General features: G+C 45.2%; 1 protein-coding gene across 1 annotated transcript in view; it reads left to right on the top strand.

The window, feature by feature from the left end:
• Nucleotides 1-18,101, top strand: part of Tenm4 (teneurin transmembrane protein 4) — a 735,358-nt gene that overhangs the window by 624,537 nt on the left and 92,720 nt on the right. Inside the window, 2 exon segments of the mRNA XM_052714273.1 lie at nucleotides 2,909-2,935; nucleotides 11,456-11,602. Of these exon segments, the coding sequence (XP_052570233.1) occupies nucleotides 2,909-2,935; nucleotides 11,456-11,602 (174 nt within the window).

Here is an 18,101-nt window from a genome sequence, read left to right as displayed (position 1 = left end):
GTCAGCCTCTTGCCATGTCCTCCAGTCTTTGATAGAGACCCCAGTGCTCCTGTGAGGAAACCCTTAGAAACCTCTGTGGGTCCAGGAAAGTGGAAAACTGCATCTTCGCATTGGTGGTCCCAGGAAGGCCAACGAGACCTAAAACCACACCCCAGAACCTACCGTAAGTGACTCTGTGCTGCAGTTTCTCCATCTTCTCAGTGACAAGGAGAGAGCCAGAGCCCAAGAAACATCCGTGCAGCTACAGGGAAATAACTGCAGCCTGTGAGGGGAGCTGCTGCCACCACCACCTTCAGCCTGAAGCCCCGAGTGGACTGACAGAGATTTCATGAAATCCTGGACCCCCATTTCATAACACAAACATCTTGTCTACATACCTTAATATCATGGATTTCGAGGTGGTGTTCGAGAACAGTTGTGTCAAGATGTTCAAGCAGTAACAGTGGAGGCTCCTGCATTTGTCTTTTTAAGTAAATGGTGTTGGACTTCAAGCACCATTTTCTATAGCCCAAGATAAGGAAGTTCTGTTCCATTTCCGGAGAACTCTTGGACTTGGCCGTGGCTGGTGTTTCCAGCCTTTTTATTGAGTGTGATTTGTGGTGTCATTGTAACAAATGAGCCCCTTTTGGTTTGTGGACTCAGGATTTGAAATTTTGAATGCCCACTCTTATCTCCTGAAAACCCACACTGTGAAAACACCCTGAGCGGCTTCAGACGCTTCTGCTGGCTTCTGTTCCCTCCTGTGGTCTGGAGAAATTAGCAAGCATTTTTAAAAGGGACTGAAGTATTTGTTCGTAATAGAGATCTATAGTACTTTACAGTCCCTTGAAAATGAAATGGCATTCAAAGAGAGATCTGTCTGAAGGCAGCCCCATCTTTCAGGAGATTATCCTGTGGAATATATCTAACCTTCAGGAGTCACCACTGAGTCTGGAGACAATCAAGAATGTTTTCTGTTCAGAAAACCCCCTCAAAGCCCAAGCTGCACAGTGAGGTGATCAGGTGGATCCCAGTGAGGGGGACTCATCTACCCTAGACATCTTTGAGGGCAATCACAGCCCACACCACACATTCTGTCACTGAGTTTAGACCACTTTGCAAATTTAAATGAATCAACTTTTATACAACTAAAGAAACAGACGAACCAAGAGCCAGTGAAATTCTCCCCTTGGCCAGAGACCTCCTGGCTGTTTTCAAGATGAGCTTTCCCCATGTTTCATTTTTTCATTTGGGTGGTCCCTATGTTTGCCATTCCACAGCTTTGTGTATTCACTCCTGCTTAAAAGTCATTACCCTTCACAGTACATTCTTACATCCTGCTGCTCTACAGACCCCACCTTAGCACCTCTAAGAATAAAGGGATGTGTGCAGGCCCTACTCAATCACCTGTTCCCAATTCTCCACTTGGCTATGTGGCTCCTGGTGCATATATCACCATATCAGCTACTGCACTGATACATGAACCAAGAACAGAGCCTCTCATCTACCCATATTTTGACACAAACAGATATATAACTGTTAGATAAATAGATGATAGATAGATAGATAGATAGATAGATAGATAGATAGATGGATGGATGGATGGATGGATGGATGGATGGATGGATGGATAGATAGATAGATAGATAGATAGATAGATAGATAGATAGATAGATAGCAATGGTACCTGTCTATCTTGTTTATGAAATGAAGAAAAATGTTCTCATAGTTTATATAACCATATGGCTTCTAGAAAAGCCACTCCACTATAGTTTAGTCATGTCTCAGGGACTTTTGAGTCACATGTGAAAATCAAGCTGAGGATGGGGTACAGCCTACCTGGAGGCATTGGTTGCTTTAGGAGACTGCTCCCCTGCCTGGCCTGTATGAGAACACAGGAAAAAGAGGTGTAGAGAAACTGGAAAAGAAAGCATCTTCTATACCTAGATGAGGAAGGTAAAATATATTACTGATACAGTCTGGGACTGAAGAGGCCAGTCCTGTTCTGGGCATTCAGACACTTACGTCATGTACACACTGGGTTCATACATCAGAGCAATGTTTGACACATATCCTCACAAGTAGGCAAGATTTTAAATTGTCATATAATTCAAATAACCCCTCCATTGGAAAACCAAGCATGCATCATTCTGTCTCTTGAGTTAAGATGTGGCCAACTTTCCCTTTCTTTTTTCCTACTTTTCACGGTGGCATCCATCAACCTATGCTTCACATCCCTCGTAAGATGCACGAAGTAGGGGTATATCTTACTTGGTACACCCAAATATTCTGCATTTAAGTCTGTGCAGACACGTGTGTATGTTCCCGGATAATTTTGAAATGCCAAACAGACAAGCCAGCAATGTATTCAACCAAAGTCTCAACCTAGAAGCCTAGTATATATCAGAAATTGTGCAAAATCTGCATACCTCCGACCTCTAATTTCTCGGGAACTTGTCTGCCCAGATAATTTGTCGAAATAGCTGCTTCCCCTTGAGGGAGGCTGGCCATTGCTCTGGGTAGACCAAGGGGTTAGCTGTAATTTTCCATGAACTTTAATGACCCTGACGGAGCAGGACTGTGGCCACTTGTGCAGCTTCCCAGGCTTCTTTCTTCTGTTGGCCTTCTCCATGTGTCTTCCGTTATATGATTACGTTCAAATGCCTTGATCCCGGAATGAGTTCACTACCCCTTGGCGATGGGAGATGTGCTTGCTCTCCTTCCTTCTATCCCATGTCATTTTGTCTTCGGTTGTTTTGACTTTGTTTTTGTTTTTTTCACACCGTGGCAGAGTCCTGTCCCAAACATTGGGCACCACCCTGACTCCCCACCCTTCCCTAGTGTCTCCTAACACTTGGCATGGTTACATGGCAGGCAGTATTGCTCTTCCTTGGTCCTACCTTAAATGTCCTGTCTTTTATCTCCCAAGCTCACTATCTGGATAGGGTAGTTAAAGGTATGGTCTTCCTCTATTTTCCTATTGTCTTTGTGTCTGTGTTTGTGTGTGAGCATAAAAGGAATGTGCGTATAAAAATGTATATACACACCATTAGCATGACAGTGTCTATATGCTGCCACATCCCCAGCTTTGTCACAGTATCCATTACTTAATGAGGGTGGGTTTGGGGTCACCGAGTGGTTAATAGACCTAGAATGTTGTTCTTTGCCCAAGTCACTCAGATCTGTCTGTGACATTACCATTGTGTTGTTATCCTTCCATCACCCCTGCACCCCACCCCCATACCTCTCACCCCCTCCACCCCATCTCATGTCACCCCGTCCATTCCTTACGGCCTCTGGCCCATCAGAACTCAGATACTGGGAACCAGCCTGGGTGGCCTGAAAAAAGGAAGAGGCTCAAGAGCAAGAAAAAACAATATTGAGGACTGCATTCCATTACTGTTGTGTTCCTTCATCCAACAGCCACATGTGGAGCACCCACTGTGTGCTAGGTCCACATGCCAGGCTCTGGAAACAAGAAGGAGGCTGCAGCCTTGGGGAGTGGGTGGTCTATTGCTCGCTGTCTGTTTTCCTTTACAGAGAAGGCCCGGCTTTGGTAAGTTTGTTCTTTGAAGAGTATCCCCTAATGGCAAAGTGATTTGTAATATTTGAAACATTCACTTAGGTGATGTCTAATTCTCCACAAAGACCTCATAGCTGTAAGAATAAGGCTCAGATTGAAACTTTAGAAAGACCCAATGCTTCCTATGGAGAAACATCATGTCGTAGCTTTTGAATCCTTGGGTCTAAAGGTAACACCAGGCACAATACATGTGTTCGTTGGTTAGCAACATATATTCTGTGATCAGACCTTGAATCCCAGCTCTCACACTTTATAGCCAGGGTGACCTTGGGGCAGGTTACTTCACAATTGCACGTTTGTCTGTAAAATGAGCACGGTGGTGGGTCTGCCTCACGAGGTCGGCTTCAGGATGACATGAAGTGGTGATTACCAAGCGCTAGTCCTTGGGTGGAATGTCGCTGGGTAGATTTAAGCTACACTATGTTTTCATCATATTCTTATTCTCTCTCTTGACTTGAAGGACTCTGAGAGCTAGATTAAAATCTGAAATTATAATAGAAAAGGGTAAATTGGCTTTTGGTAAGAGAGAACAGCAACTTTTTTAAAAAAAAATTAAGGAAAAATTTGGGGAACTATATTACTTCTTTTATTGTTGCTATGACCAAATTACTGAGGAGAAGACATCTAAGGGAGAATGAGTTTATTTCAGCTTACTGTTTGAGGGGATACTGTCCATCATGGTGGAAAAAGTAGTATCAGGAACATGAGGCTGACAGTCCCATGACATCAGCAATCAGAAAGTAGAGAAAAGACAGGAAATACAGCCAAACTCCAAAAACCTCAAAGCCCACCACCAGTGATACACTTTCCTCCAATGAGATTCCACCTCCAAAAGGTCCCACCACCTTCCTAAACAGCTGGGAAACATATGTTCAAATATGAGTGTATGGGGGACAGTTCACATTTTAACAATAGGGACCAATAACAGACTAAATGCTTTGCAGCTGGCCTAGCCTTGCCAATGCAGCAAATGTATTACTAGGACCCAACCAGACGGGTAGGAAGCAAGGTTCATTGACTTTAATACACTGGCCTTTGCTGAGAACAAAATCGTACCAACAGGAAATAGATGTATCTCAGTGTTCACCTGGGACAAGCATTCAATACATCATCACCATCAGAGTGTCGACTGAATTCATAATGGAATCATTATTAAGTGACTGCTCCCTACTGTGTGAAGCTCTTTGCACCCATGAGTCTTGAGTCCTGTTAATTTTTTTTCAAAGGAAACAGATTTAATGCTGCCCATTTGGTTGAAAAAAGAAGCCGAATTTGAGGGAGTTTGGGGGCTCACCCAGGTTACATTTCTGGGAAGGGGTGAAGCCAAAGCTTTGGACTTTCTCATCAAATCCAGACTTCTAACATTTTATGTTCTGTCACCATAAGTCACCAAGAATGTCTCATAATTCCCAATATTTTACATCCAAATCACATATGTCCTCCTGGCAAGTAGTTTCCATCCTTTCTCAAGCTACCTGCTCTGATCTTCAGTTCAGAAAATTCCACCATTAGACCTTTGTCTGGCTGAGGTCAGTGAATCAGAACTTGCGTAAAAAGACAAATGCTTCTTAGCAAAATCTGGATCTGAACCAGACCCCATCTGGCTAGTGTTCTAGTGTGATGGGCACTGATTCTCAAAGCCTGCATGATCTGCACAGCCTGCTTGAGACTTGTCAGAGCAGAGTAGGTATTTTGGAGTTCAAAGAAAAGCCCACTCTGTTCTCTTTCCAAGTGCGTTGGTAGAGAGTACGTAAATAGTATTCACTTGCCCGGCGGCCTCCTAACCTGCCAGGAAATGTAGATGCTCCACAGAAGAAATGGCTCTCTTCGCAGAGTGTCTACAGTCTGTCAGAGAAGACTCGAAAGCAAATAATTCCAACAAGTGTGATAAGGGTTTGTGATGGTGCCAGTTTGGAGACCTCACCAAATTAGGCAGGGGGCTTGCAGATTGTGGAATTTGATTGACATGAGGTTTAAGAGAGCTACCAAAGGTTTCTTCAAAGCAGGGCAGCAGACATTTGTGATTTAGAAGGCTCCCATTAGGCCGTTTCGTGAGAAGGAGTTGGGGAGAATATTAAGAACTAGAAGGTCAATTACACTAGTGCTGTCATCTAGGTGAGAAAAGATGCTGATCTTGTGCAGGGAGGTGAACTCAGAGATGAAAAAGTGCGAGAGAACAAAACACGGGCAGGCGACGGGCCTTTGGTAGGCGGGAGGCACGCCGCATAGCCGCTTAGTACTCTGCAAGATTCTGCAAGGCTCCTGGCCATACCTGATGCTGGCCAGCTGCAAGGGGGATATTGAGATGAAGTGGTCCCTTGTCATTTAAAGGGCATCATTTCTTTTGAAAAGCTTAGCCCTTCTCTAAATCTTAAAACTACATTATTTTGGCTCCAGCAAATGCCTGGTGTGAGTCCTTCCATAGGGGATTGTTAATGTCACTCAGGTTCTGAATTATTGATGAGTTTCAGGGGTTGTGGAATTAATGAGCTTCTGCCATGGGGAAGGATAGGCATATTGCTTTAAAAAAGTCAGCAAGTCACCCCAGAGGAGACTTCCTCCTGCTGGCTAATGGGGGTGTGATGGGTGCCAGAAGCAATGGAGAATAAAAGTGAACCTCTTCCACTCACAAGTACTCCGAGGCCCCTCTGAAACCAAAGGGACTGCTCAGGTCCTCAGGGTGGAACTAGGTTCATCGGAAGAAACTGACAGTGGATAAAGTGTCCCTATGGCCCCATATTAAGAGCTTCCCTCCCTTGGGTGCCTCTGAGAAACACTGAGTGTGTACAATAGGCAACCAGAGGAATCCACAAGAACCCAAGAGGGGTGCCACGAAAGAGATTATTATAGCAATACAGGGGAAAGAAGAGTTCCAAGGCCGACATGGAAAATGCTCTGAAAATAAACAAGGCGTTTTCTTTAATCAGATTATCACTATTCAGTGTGACTAAGACAAGAGCTGAAGTGTTTTTGAACTTGACAACAGAGGCTCCGTTGTTTTTGTTGGTTGTTGTCGTTGTTACTGTTGTTGTTTGAGTCAGGGTCATTAGCCCAGGTTGGCCTGGAGCTCTGTAGAGCTAAAGATGACTTGGTTTCCTGATCCTCCTGCCTCCACCTCCCACGAACCGGAATTACAGGCATGCGCCACTACACCCAGATTATACATCTAGTACTGGGGGACCAAACTCAGGGGCTCATGCATGCAAGGCAAGTAGTCTACCAACTGAGCCCCACATCCAGCCCCTGAAACTCCATTTAAAGACCCCTTACCACCAGTGCCTCACAGAGTTCCCTATGAGAATGACTGGTTAAGATCTTAAGACCCAGTAGATGTGGGTGGCACAAACATGTTATCCCAGCGCTTTGAAGGCTGAGTTAGGAGGGGAATCACAAGTTCAAGGCCAGCATCTCCCTCTACCCATCAATTAACACAAAGCCCGGCATCCAGTAGATGATGCATAAAATGTGTTAAATTTATGAATTGATTGATGGAATCTGATGTTCTGATCTTCTTCTCTGGGTCAGTTTTTCCAGAAGTACCATTCATGTTATCCATCAGGAAACTGGGGCCAAGACAGGGAAGGTAGCTTTCTCAACTCCTCCCAGTCAGGAGGGAAGAAGCAGAGCCCATTTCTCTCGGATCTATTGATTCATTTCAGCAAGTACATGGTGAGGGCCTGCTGTGTGAAGGCACTAGATGAAGCCCCCCATTGCCTTCCTGGAGCCTGCCTTCTAACAGAGGGGGAAGACCATTAAACTAATTGCAAAATGAATCGATAACCAGAGTAATTGTCACTGGAAGGACAGCCTCTCTGGAAGTGTGAGGTGATGATAGGGTTGACTGGGACTCATGACACTGCCCATGCTACACCAATGCCAATTGCAGGGCGTGGTGACCCCCTGAAGCGTGTCACCAGGGTGCCTCTTCACATCATAGAAATTAGTATTTATGAGACCTAAACTATGGCACAGTTTGGAGTAGCGAAGTACCGTTACTTTCCAGTGAGTGCGGTTCTTAATCAAGTTACACAGTGTTAAAAACCGGTCTAATATTAATGGTTCATTATGCTAAATGCCCCTTGTGATGCTGAACTGCCAGCTCCCATGCTTACTGGGTGAGTAACTGGCATATACCATGGCATTTAATCTTTTCAGTGCCTCTTTCGTATCTGCAGATATGAAGACTGAAGTTCAGAGTTAATTGGATGATCTTCTCACAAACAGAAAGTCCAATGACCTTGTTAAGATCTGAGTTTAAGTTTGCCAAGCTTCAGAGTCCCCATAACTACAAATCATATTTTGTTTTTCAGTTAAAAACTTGGGACTAATGGTGTGAAATTGGAACTTCTCTGAAAATCTGGAAGACTATTTTTTAAAATGTGTGTGTTCTCACACACACAGCCAGGCTTTGTGTGCGAATGTGGGTGCATACAAGCCGCAGCATGCTTGCAAAGACCAGAGGATAACCCCAGACCTTGTTTGGACAGAGTTTCTTTTTCACCACTGATGCCCCAGGCTAGCTGGCCCTTGAGCCTCTGGGGAGACTCCTGTCTCAACCTCTCATCTCTAAGAAGACACAATGAGATGACTGTGTCTGGTTCTGTGGATTCTAAGGATCCAAACTCAGGACCTCACCCCTGCACAGCAAGTGTTTTACACACTGAGCCATCTCTCCAACCCCCAAAAGTCACCTCTTTGAGGAATGATTTATGCAAAGCACCTAGCCCAGTGGCCAGCCATGGTAGGCCTTGAGTACATGGCACCTATTATTGTCTTTGCTGTCCTGAGGCATCTACAAGAATTATATAGCCCACAGACCAAGTCTACCTCATCACAAATTTTTGTAAATAAAGTTTTATTGGAACATATTATGCTCATGACTCACAGAGAGCATATGCCTGCTTTGGCACTACAATGGCAGAACCCAATGATTATAACAGATTTCTTATCATGTGGAGCCTTCCTGATGCCCCTTTGTTATAATTAAGAATATTGGGGTTCAAAAAATTTAATAACATGGCTGAATCCACCAACCATAGAGTCATAGAGCTGGCCTTTGGTGTGGCTCCTGAGCTTGTGCGCACAAATAAAGGGTCCTTTCTGCACTTTATGAGATGCTGTATCTTACAGAAAAATAAAAGAATCTCTTAATATTTTTAAAGTTTTCACCTTCTTCCTCTAAGGTTAACCCCAGTATAAGTGGATTAATTAAAAGCAGTCCCTGGACAGATGGACAAAATTTAAGTGAGACTAGTTGAAAGACAGGAGAAGCTCTGCTTGCCAAGGTCACTCTGTGTGACTGATCATGGTGGCTTAGTCAGAACCCAGAACAGTCACCTGCATGTCACCCACTGCTCCAGGCACTCAGTTTGACAGCTTTCTTCTTGATCAGTTTTGAGGATGGTCATGCTGGTAGCCTCCCACACATGCTCTGTGTTTACTACTACATTTTCTGTGTGATCTCCACTGGCTTCTGAGAACACATGCAACCAGTGAGTCTTCCTTTGAATGGAAAGGACAGTGACTGTATTGACTGGTTGGCATCCACACTGACCATCTCAAGTGGAAATGAACATTTTTGTTGGAATAAGAGTCAACTATCAAAAGCCCTTGATGGTATTTAATCTTTGTGTGCTAATTTTAGTATGTATTTTTAAAAGTCCTTGAAACACTAGTCTTAGGTTCTGATTAATCAGCTGCTCTATGTGTGCCAGGTCTGGCACTACATGGCCACATTCACATTTGTTGTCCCTTTTAAAAATAATGAGTCACAGATATGGATAGCTCAGCTGATAGAGTGCTCACCTAGTATTCATGAAGCGTGGGCCTTAATCACCACCACCCCCACATAAGTCAGACATGGTGGTGCACACCTGTAACCCCAGCACTTGGGAAGCAGAATTAGGAAGATCAGAAGTTCAAGGTCAACCCAACTGCATAGCAAATATGAAGTCAGTGTGGGTTACATGAGACACTATCTCAAAAAAAGAAAGAAAGGAAGGAAGGAAGGAAGGAAGGAAGGAAGGAAGGAAGAAAGAAAGAAAGAAAGAAAGAAAGAAAGAAAGAAAGAAAGAAAGAAAGAAAGAAAGAAAGAAAATGAAAACAACCCCCCAAACGGTAATAGGTTCATTTTCCCTGGTTTCATTTGCAGAATGCTTAGTTTACAGCCCAACTTATAGATGTTTGCTGCTCATCATTGTAAAACAATATAACCCATGCCTTCCCTGGAGGCTGGAGCAGGGGAGGGAAAACAGCCATGGACGACACAGTTTGAGTTGATAGCCACTCAGAGAAGAGGGTTGGCTGTTATAGAAATAAGGACTTTAGTGAAAGAATAGAAATGAAAAGTATTCAAATGAAAGAATAGAAGCTAACATGAGCTATGAAACCTAGCATTTTCTTAAACACACATGTCTTCCTTTTTTTAAGAGTGTGCGTGTGTGCGTGTGTGTGTGTGTGTGTGTGTGTGTGTGTGTGTGTATGCACACACACACACACACACACACACACACACACACACACACACACACACACCAAAGCATGCAGGACTTGTACGTAACATGACACAGGCATGGAGGTCAGGGGACAATTTCTAGGACTCAGTTTTCTCTTTTCACCCTAGGTTCCTAGGCTCAAACTCAGGTCATTATTCTTGCTCAGGTTTTTACCTTCTGAGCCACAAACTCTGTGGGGCTTAAAAAGATAGTAATCAAAAACCTGTAAGTCTACTTGACTAGTACCAAAAAGTCCCCACCTTATCATAGGGTCAGAGCAGAAGTAATAGGGTCTAAGTATTGTCCTATTCTTTTTTTTTTTTTAAGATTTTATTTATTATGTATACAGTGTTCTGTTTGCATGTATCCCTGCAGGCCAGAAGAGGGAGTCAGATCTCATTACAGATGGTTATGAGCCACCTTATGGGTTCTGGGAATTCAACTCAGGACCTCTGGAAGAACAGCCAGTGTTCTTAACCTCTGAGCCACCTCTCCAGCCCCATGTCCTATAATTAGGTCATCCACGTCTTCTCAAATGGCCATAGCTGTCCCCTACTTCCCATGATGTGGTTTAGGCCTCCGTCTAGGCACTCGGTTATCCTTTGGTAGGATGCCTGCTTCTCAAGAATACAATAGGTATCATTCATCTCTGTGACTGTAGCTAACCCAGAGAAGATGCTGAACAAGTGACAGGTGGATAGATACACAGTGAGTGGCTAGCACTGCTTAGATCTTCCTTTGTACTTGAGATGGGCAGGAGTTAGTCTATGTTGTGACAGTCTCCTGAGCCCTTTTCAAATTAGAGTATAAACACAATGGTAACAGAAAGGTCCAAGCCCTCTTTCTCAAAGCAAAGACTGTTGTCTAGGAGAAAATGAGACCAAATAAATGAAAAGCCTAAGATCCACTAAAGTTGACCTTGTTGCAAGAACTGGAAAAAAAAAAAAAAGTACAGCCCCAGGCCAAGTGTGGTAGCGCACGCCTTTAATCCCAGCACCCAGAAGGCAGAGGCAGGGGTATCTCTGTGAGTTGTAGGCAAGAGACAAGGAGACCAAGCACAGGGCTGAGGATGGATGGAAGACCTCCCTAATCAGGCTCAGGCAGGCTTAATCCACTGGCTGCAGCTGCGAATCCTGATCATTTGTGAAAAGGGGGAGGTGGCAATGCTGTGGGTTCCAGACCTGTCTCTGCTGCTTCTGACCATACCCTCAGTAAGTCTCCTGACTTCTCTGAGTCCTTGCTGCCTTCTCTGTAAAGTGAAGATTCTTCGTGGTATCTGCCCCCGAGCTGTTGAGACTGGCAGATATGAAAGCATCACATAGGCAGGCGGTAGAGCATGAGTGCAGAGGTAGCAGTTGCTCTTGGGCACCAGCCCTTGACTCTCCGCTTTGTCTTGCAGAGGGCTGTCCTGGCCTGTGCAATGGAAATGGCAGATGTACCCTGGACCTGAATGGGTGGCACTGCGTCTGCCAGCTGGGCTGGAGAGGAGCTGGCTGTGACACCTCCATGGAAACGGCCTGTGGAGACAGCAAAGACAACGATGGAGGTAGGGATCTGGCATCTCTGGGCCCTGGGCAGGTCCAGGGATAGGAGACAGAGAGAAAAAGGTGGACATTGCTGGGTTAGCAAGGCCCCAACATCCTAATCCACAGTGAGGGGCCTTTAGGACACAGAAGACTGTACAGGTAGCCTAAGGATTGGGTGCTATTGCTGGTTATTGCATTTTGATTAATTAAAACAAATGAATGTCAATGAAATTAATCGGCATCTATTGGCCAATGGAGAGAAGGTATGGAGGAGCATCCTCAGTTAGCCCCATGGTGGAATGGTTACCTGGCCAGGGCTTGAAGAAGCAACCCTCTTCTGTATCCCAGAAGCCATGAAGGATGCTTCTCCTGAGGAGGAGGTTCACTCACTTTGATCAAGGTCTCGCCTCTGCTTCTGGAGGTAACCCTTCTCAGGAACAACCAGGGACACTCTCCCCTCACACTCTCTCATCCCTATAGGCTTGTAATAATAGCTGACTTTGCTTTGCAGTTTTGTCAAGTGCCGGACAGCCAAAACCCAAGAGAAGAGGGGTTAGTCTTATGAAATATTAACTTGGGGTGAAAACCCATGTTGATTCCAGCTCTGACCTTACCTCCACCTGGGGCTTCCATACCAGTGTCTCTGAGCCTTACTCTCTCCAATTGTAAAGTGAGGCAGTTTTCCCATGAAGGTTATTCAAGTCTTTATATTAGTCATAAAATTAGCTTCCATTTTTGTAGTGTGTAAACTTGCATAATATACTCCATAATATACTCCACATTCCCACCTAGAAGAATCTGCTTCTACCAACCTCAGAGAACTACTGGAAAAATAAAAAAGACAGATGTGAAAACAAAGAAAGCTTTTCTTTCTAATGCTGGCGGCTGACACACTTAAGCAGCTCTCTTTGATTTAAACCCAGAGACTTCCTTGTGTTCTGCAGAATGTTAGAAATTGGTGAACTAGAAACTTGGTATCCTACCTTTTGGAAATTTCCTACCTACAGTGTTTCTACAATCTCAGACCACTTAAGGATCCAAAGGCCAAGTGTGTACTATTGTGGTCACTCTGATTCATTTGGCTGCTTTGGCTCTGGAATCCTAGAAGAGCTGCTTTAGAGCATTGATGTTTGTCCGGACTGCCCTGCAGTCATTCTTTCCACTGCCCAAATTCAGAAAGTAGTCATGCAGATAACCCCCGACTCCAACTATGAGAAAAACTATGAACAAGGTGCCCATGGGGTTAGGCCTTGATCTCTGAGCAGAGGTGTGTGTGTCCTCCTGAAATCCCACAGTGTTGATATGTCCCTTAATCTAGCTGAAACTTGGAGAGAGCATCCATCATTCAGTTGCCCAAACATGCAGAGTCTCTTTTGGAGGGCCATATCTTGAACCAGGGAGAGAGATGCTTGAGTCCTGCTCATCCTCCAGAAACTCAGAGGAAGGTTGAGTTTTATGGATTGTGCTAAGTGTGGTTGCAGGGTTACGTGTTAGTTGTGGGAATGGGAAAGCGTTTGTCGGGAAGGTGTTACTAGAGCAGGAAGGGGTTTTATGTGAGGCAAGGGGCATTTTGTTCTCAAGAGATCACATAGAAAAGGGCAGGGCAAAGTGGGGTAGGGTATCGAGCAGTCTTGTCTTCAGGCAAGAGAAAGAACAATCAGACTCCATCTGAAGGAAAGAGATCAGCCTCCGTTGTCTATACGATGCCCTCATCATCCCACTGCATTTTGCCTGTGTGGCTGCAAGGCCAGTGATAAACAGTAATATCCATGGAAAAGTAGGAAAAAGGAGAGAAGCCACACTGGGAAACCATTTCCTTCCCCAGAGTCCAGGGTCTTGGCCCAAGCTTTCACACAGCTGTGGAACATCTGGGCAGCCAAGGAACTAAGTGTCTTTGTGATATTCAGAGAACATATAGTGCCCCCCCACACACACACACACAAGAACAGGCTACAGATCAGGGTTTGTTCACTCTGCCCCATAAAATGCAGCACTAGTGTATACACCCTGGTGACCATGCTTCGGAGACAGCCAATACTGAAATAACCAGTGTTCACAGAGGACCTGGGCCCACAGTAGCCCCAAACCCCGTGTTATAGGAAATGATCCAGACCCTAGGGAAATGGAGCCTTCTCCAGCTGCTCTGAGCAATGAGCCAGCAAAAAGCAAAAAAGAACAACCAGAAAATCCCCAACTGTGAGAGAACATACCTCATACATTTCTTGAAGCATATTATAGAGGAAAATGAGTTTGTACGTACTTTGTGGCAACACCGTACAAAGCTGTGCTGTGGGTTCGTTCATTTGCTCCACAAATGTTCACTGAGCATCTGCACTGCGTCAGGCCCTGGCTCCCAGAGCTTCAGAAATAAATCTGAGAGTCTCTGCCCTTGCAAAGTGTAAGAGCCAGAGAGAGAGAGAGAGAGGAAAGGGAGGTAACCGTGATACTGTGGATTCCTGCCCTCGCAGAAGAGTATCCAGCCATTCAGCTGATACTGACACCTCAGAGGGAATTGAGGCACAGCTTCCCAGGAAGACCTCCCATAGGTCATCATGACTGGAAATGCAACCCTCTCAGGAGGGCAAGTCTTTGATACCTCACTTTGGTAGACTCTAAGTTCAGTGGGCTTTCTGTCCATTGGGGGAGTCCAGAGGAACCCCAGAGGGCCCCTTGTTTGTAAAGTAGCATGGATGAAATAAACTATAGGCTTAGGAGGGGCAAATCTTACCCTTACTGTCTTTTTATCTCTTGCCCAAGCAGAGACAGTTTGTAGAAGGAAAAGTAGAGCCACCATGCAGGAGCACACACATAGGCCGTATTTAGCACTGCACTGTTCCACTGTGAAGGAGCACACACACAGGCCATGTTTAGCACCACACTATCCCACCATGCAGGAGCACACACACAGGCCATGTTTAGCACTGCACTGTTCCACTGTGCAGGAGCATACACACAGGCCATGTTTAGCACTGCACTGTTCCACCGTGCAGGAGCACACACACAGGCCATGTTTAGCACCACACTATCCCACTGTGCAGGAGCACACACACAGGCCATATTTAGCACTGCACTGTTCCACTGTGCAGGAGCACACACACAGGCCATGTTTAGCACCACACTACCCCACTGTGCAGGAGCACACACACAGGCCGTATTTAGCACTGCACTATTCCACTGTGCAGGAGCACACACATAGGCCATATTTAGCACTGCACTATTCCACTGTGCGGGAGCACACACATAGGCCTTGTTTAGCACTGCACTATTTTCCCTTCATCGAGCATACATGCTCTTGGCTCTTGCTATTGACAAGGCACTACACTCTTTTCTGAGGGGATCCAAGGATCAGTGATCATGGCCCAGTCTCCCTCAGGAAGCTCACAGTCATTCAGAAGAAATTGTTATTCCAAATGACTACATCTAATGGAAGCAGAATGAAATAAGCGCCTTCATGTCAGCCAAGGCAGGGGATGCAGCAGAATGCTGGAAAGTAGTTCAGGATGGAGAGGGATAATGCAAGAGGCCCACTGAGTGGTTGAAATGACTCAGGGGCTTGGAGGAGAAATTAGCAGAGCTTAATGTTGGGTAACAGGGCTAGAAGGAACTCCATCTCCTTCCTTCTCCCCTCATGCATGGTGCAGACAAGGAAACAGGAAAACCAGAGTAAGATGTGAGCCGTGTATCTCATAGTCACACAAAAAAAACCCAGTAGCTTGGCCCAGACTGAGACTCCAGGCTCCAGCATGAGCTACTACGTGTAGCCTTGTGCATCTAGAGTATTCTGCCTTCTCCCAGAGACTCTCTTCCTCCTTGAAATGTGGGGAGTGTCTACCTAGGCCTAAAGAGGCTTTGAAAAATGTCACAGAGCCTTCTAGAGCATGGGAGAATTCCAGTATCATTTGATGGCTTGTTGCTCAATGGGGACACTATGAAGAAAGTGGTATTGATGTCCCTCACCATCTCCCTAGCAGAAGGACACAAAGGCTTATTAGCTATTGTTGTCCAGGCCATACCACTGACTAGGAGCAGTGTGGTTGAGGCCTGGCTGCCCTCCCTATACCCAGACCTCAGACCTGGCTACTGTGTCAACCACCCTTCAAACTACCTCAAAACTCCTCCTTCCTCTTTTTATTTCCCCAACTTTCTAGGCTTAAAGCAATCTTTTTCGAATTCAAGTTGAATTCCAAGGTTCATTAAGAACGCTATTGCACTGTTTTTAATCTGTGAGACACACACACAAAAAAAGTTACACAATATGGTTGAGTTGGGAGCAGGTTTATTGGTTTGTTTTGTTTTCACATATGGTTGTTTGTTGTCTGAACTGAAAACCAGAAAGCATCCTGAATGTGACTAGGGAGCTGCTGGTCTCCCAAGCCTCTGTTGGGTTTCTCAGATGCCTCAGATTTCACCCCAGGGATCTGGGTGCTGAGAGGGCCCAGAGAGGCAAGAACTGGAGCTCTGACATTCACTCAGCTCCTCTGTGTGTCTCAGTTGCTGATGACGACTTTCTTCTCTCTTATCCTATACGAATCCCTTCATGAAACGCAATCACACACATCTTCTCACATGACACACAGCGACCATCCACGTAATTCCCACACCTGCTTCAGAGATGGTGAAACTGTTTTCCACCTGTGCTGAGTGTCTGTTACCTCAGGGCGCCTCCATGGCAGGGTCATAGTAAAAGCTACAGGCTATGGCTTTAAAATGCCTACGATGAGGCACTGTAACACAAAGAGGAAAATCACATCCCCCAGATCCAGATTCTGGGTTCCTTGTGCTGACTGTGTGGCCTCGGGTGAGCTACTCAACTCATCATTTGCAAGTGTCAGCTCTCTTCCCAACTTTCTTCCTGAAATCACAGAGCATCATGTTTACCATAAAATATATGTTGATATATAATTGTCTTTCATTGGAATTTTGCTCCCTGTGAAGTTTTATACTACCCTTTTCACACAAAGGTATAGTATATTTTATATATATTGGTGGATTTTGACTAATTTTTTTTATTTCCTTTCTTAAAATCCATATTCCAAACTGGGTATGTTGATTCACACCAATAATTCTAACACTTGGGGGATAGAGGCCAGAGGATCGCAAGCTCAAGGCCAACATGGGTTACCAATTAAGACCTCATCTTAAAAAAAAAAAACTATTCCAAACAAGTGCATATTCATAGAATAAAAAGTCCACATATGCCTCATTTTCAAGCTCCGCCCCCCTCAACAAACTTGCAGGCAGAGACATTTACATACAAGGACACAGAGTCTCAGAGAGTTGAAATAAGTTACCCAGCCTCACACAGTGGATCAGCGGGAGAGCTAGACTAGACAGGAGCTGTGTCTGTAAAGAAGATGCCAGAATAAAAACTCCCCTGGAATCTAAACAGCCAGCTCCTTTTTGATAAAGCTTCTCGAAGCAGCTTCAAGGTATCATCATGTCTTCCGATGCTCTTGGCCCCATGAAAGACAATTGTGACTTGCAATACCCCAACTGACAGATGCAGCCCAGAAGGAGAAATTTCAAGAAAACTGCAAACAAAGCTCTCCATCCTTCCTTCTCCCGCTCCACCCCATCTCCCACTGTGGGAACGAGGGCTCACACAAAGCCCTAGAATCTGGTCACCCTCCAGACTATCTCTAAACCACGTTTCTCGTGATAAGAGACAAGAGAGAAATTGACCTTTAAAAATCTTGTGTTCCAAGGAACAGATAAAGATTTCACAAGCCCTTTTGAAAGAAGGCACGGAATTCATTATAGCAAATGACAAAAACTTCTGTGGGATGTGTACAGAAAGGGGAGGCATACCCTTGCCTCCTTCCCCAGGGCCTCCCCCAGGGCTGCTCACAGCTTGCTGTAAGACAGTTCTATGGCCAGACTGCAGACAACAGCAAGATGAGGCTGGCCGATGCAAGCTGGCAGAGAGGCTCTCAAAACCACCAGTTCAAGAAAGCCTGGAACAGCCACAGTGAAACTGCTTGTTCTTAGCAATCCTAGTCTGCAGTTAAGCAGTCTCTCTTCTAGGATATATCCCACCCTGGGCTGAGGTGGGTCCTCACTTTGGGGGATCTCGACTACCTCCTGAGCTTCCCTTCTTCTCAATGAGAGGGCTGAGCTCTCCCGGTACAGTTTCTGTCACGGTTCCCACCCTCGATGGGCCTGGCCAAACAGTTCATCCATTACATATGGGAGCCTCACATAATCATCCATGCATTTGTTCGTTTACACAGTGAGCATGATGCTTGCATGGGCCAGGTACTGTACTATGTATGTGAGATGCAGAAATAAGCAAGTCAGCCCCTGTCTCAGTGGAACAGGAGTGAGGGGAACCAGAATACCCCAAGCACTGATGTAAAGAGATGTAGACTGTGGAAATAACTAACATCCATGTATGGAGAAAGATGAGGGACTGAATTCCCAGCTCCGCCACTTCACTGGCAGAGTACTCAGGGTAAATCACTCAATCTCAACCCCAAACCAATACCCTCCTTTGGAAAGATGAAAAAATTAGCTCATCCA

Source organism: Peromyscus californicus, unplaced genomic scaffold, assembly GCF_007827085.1.
Source record: "Peromyscus californicus insignis strain IS unplaced genomic scaffold, ASM782708v3 Scaffold_4__1_contigs__length_199733344, whole genome shotgun sequence".
Lineage (NCBI taxonomy): Eukaryota > Metazoa > Chordata > Mammalia > Rodentia > Cricetidae > Peromyscus > Peromyscus californicus.
This window is presented reverse-complemented; position numbering and strand designations above follow the sequence as displayed.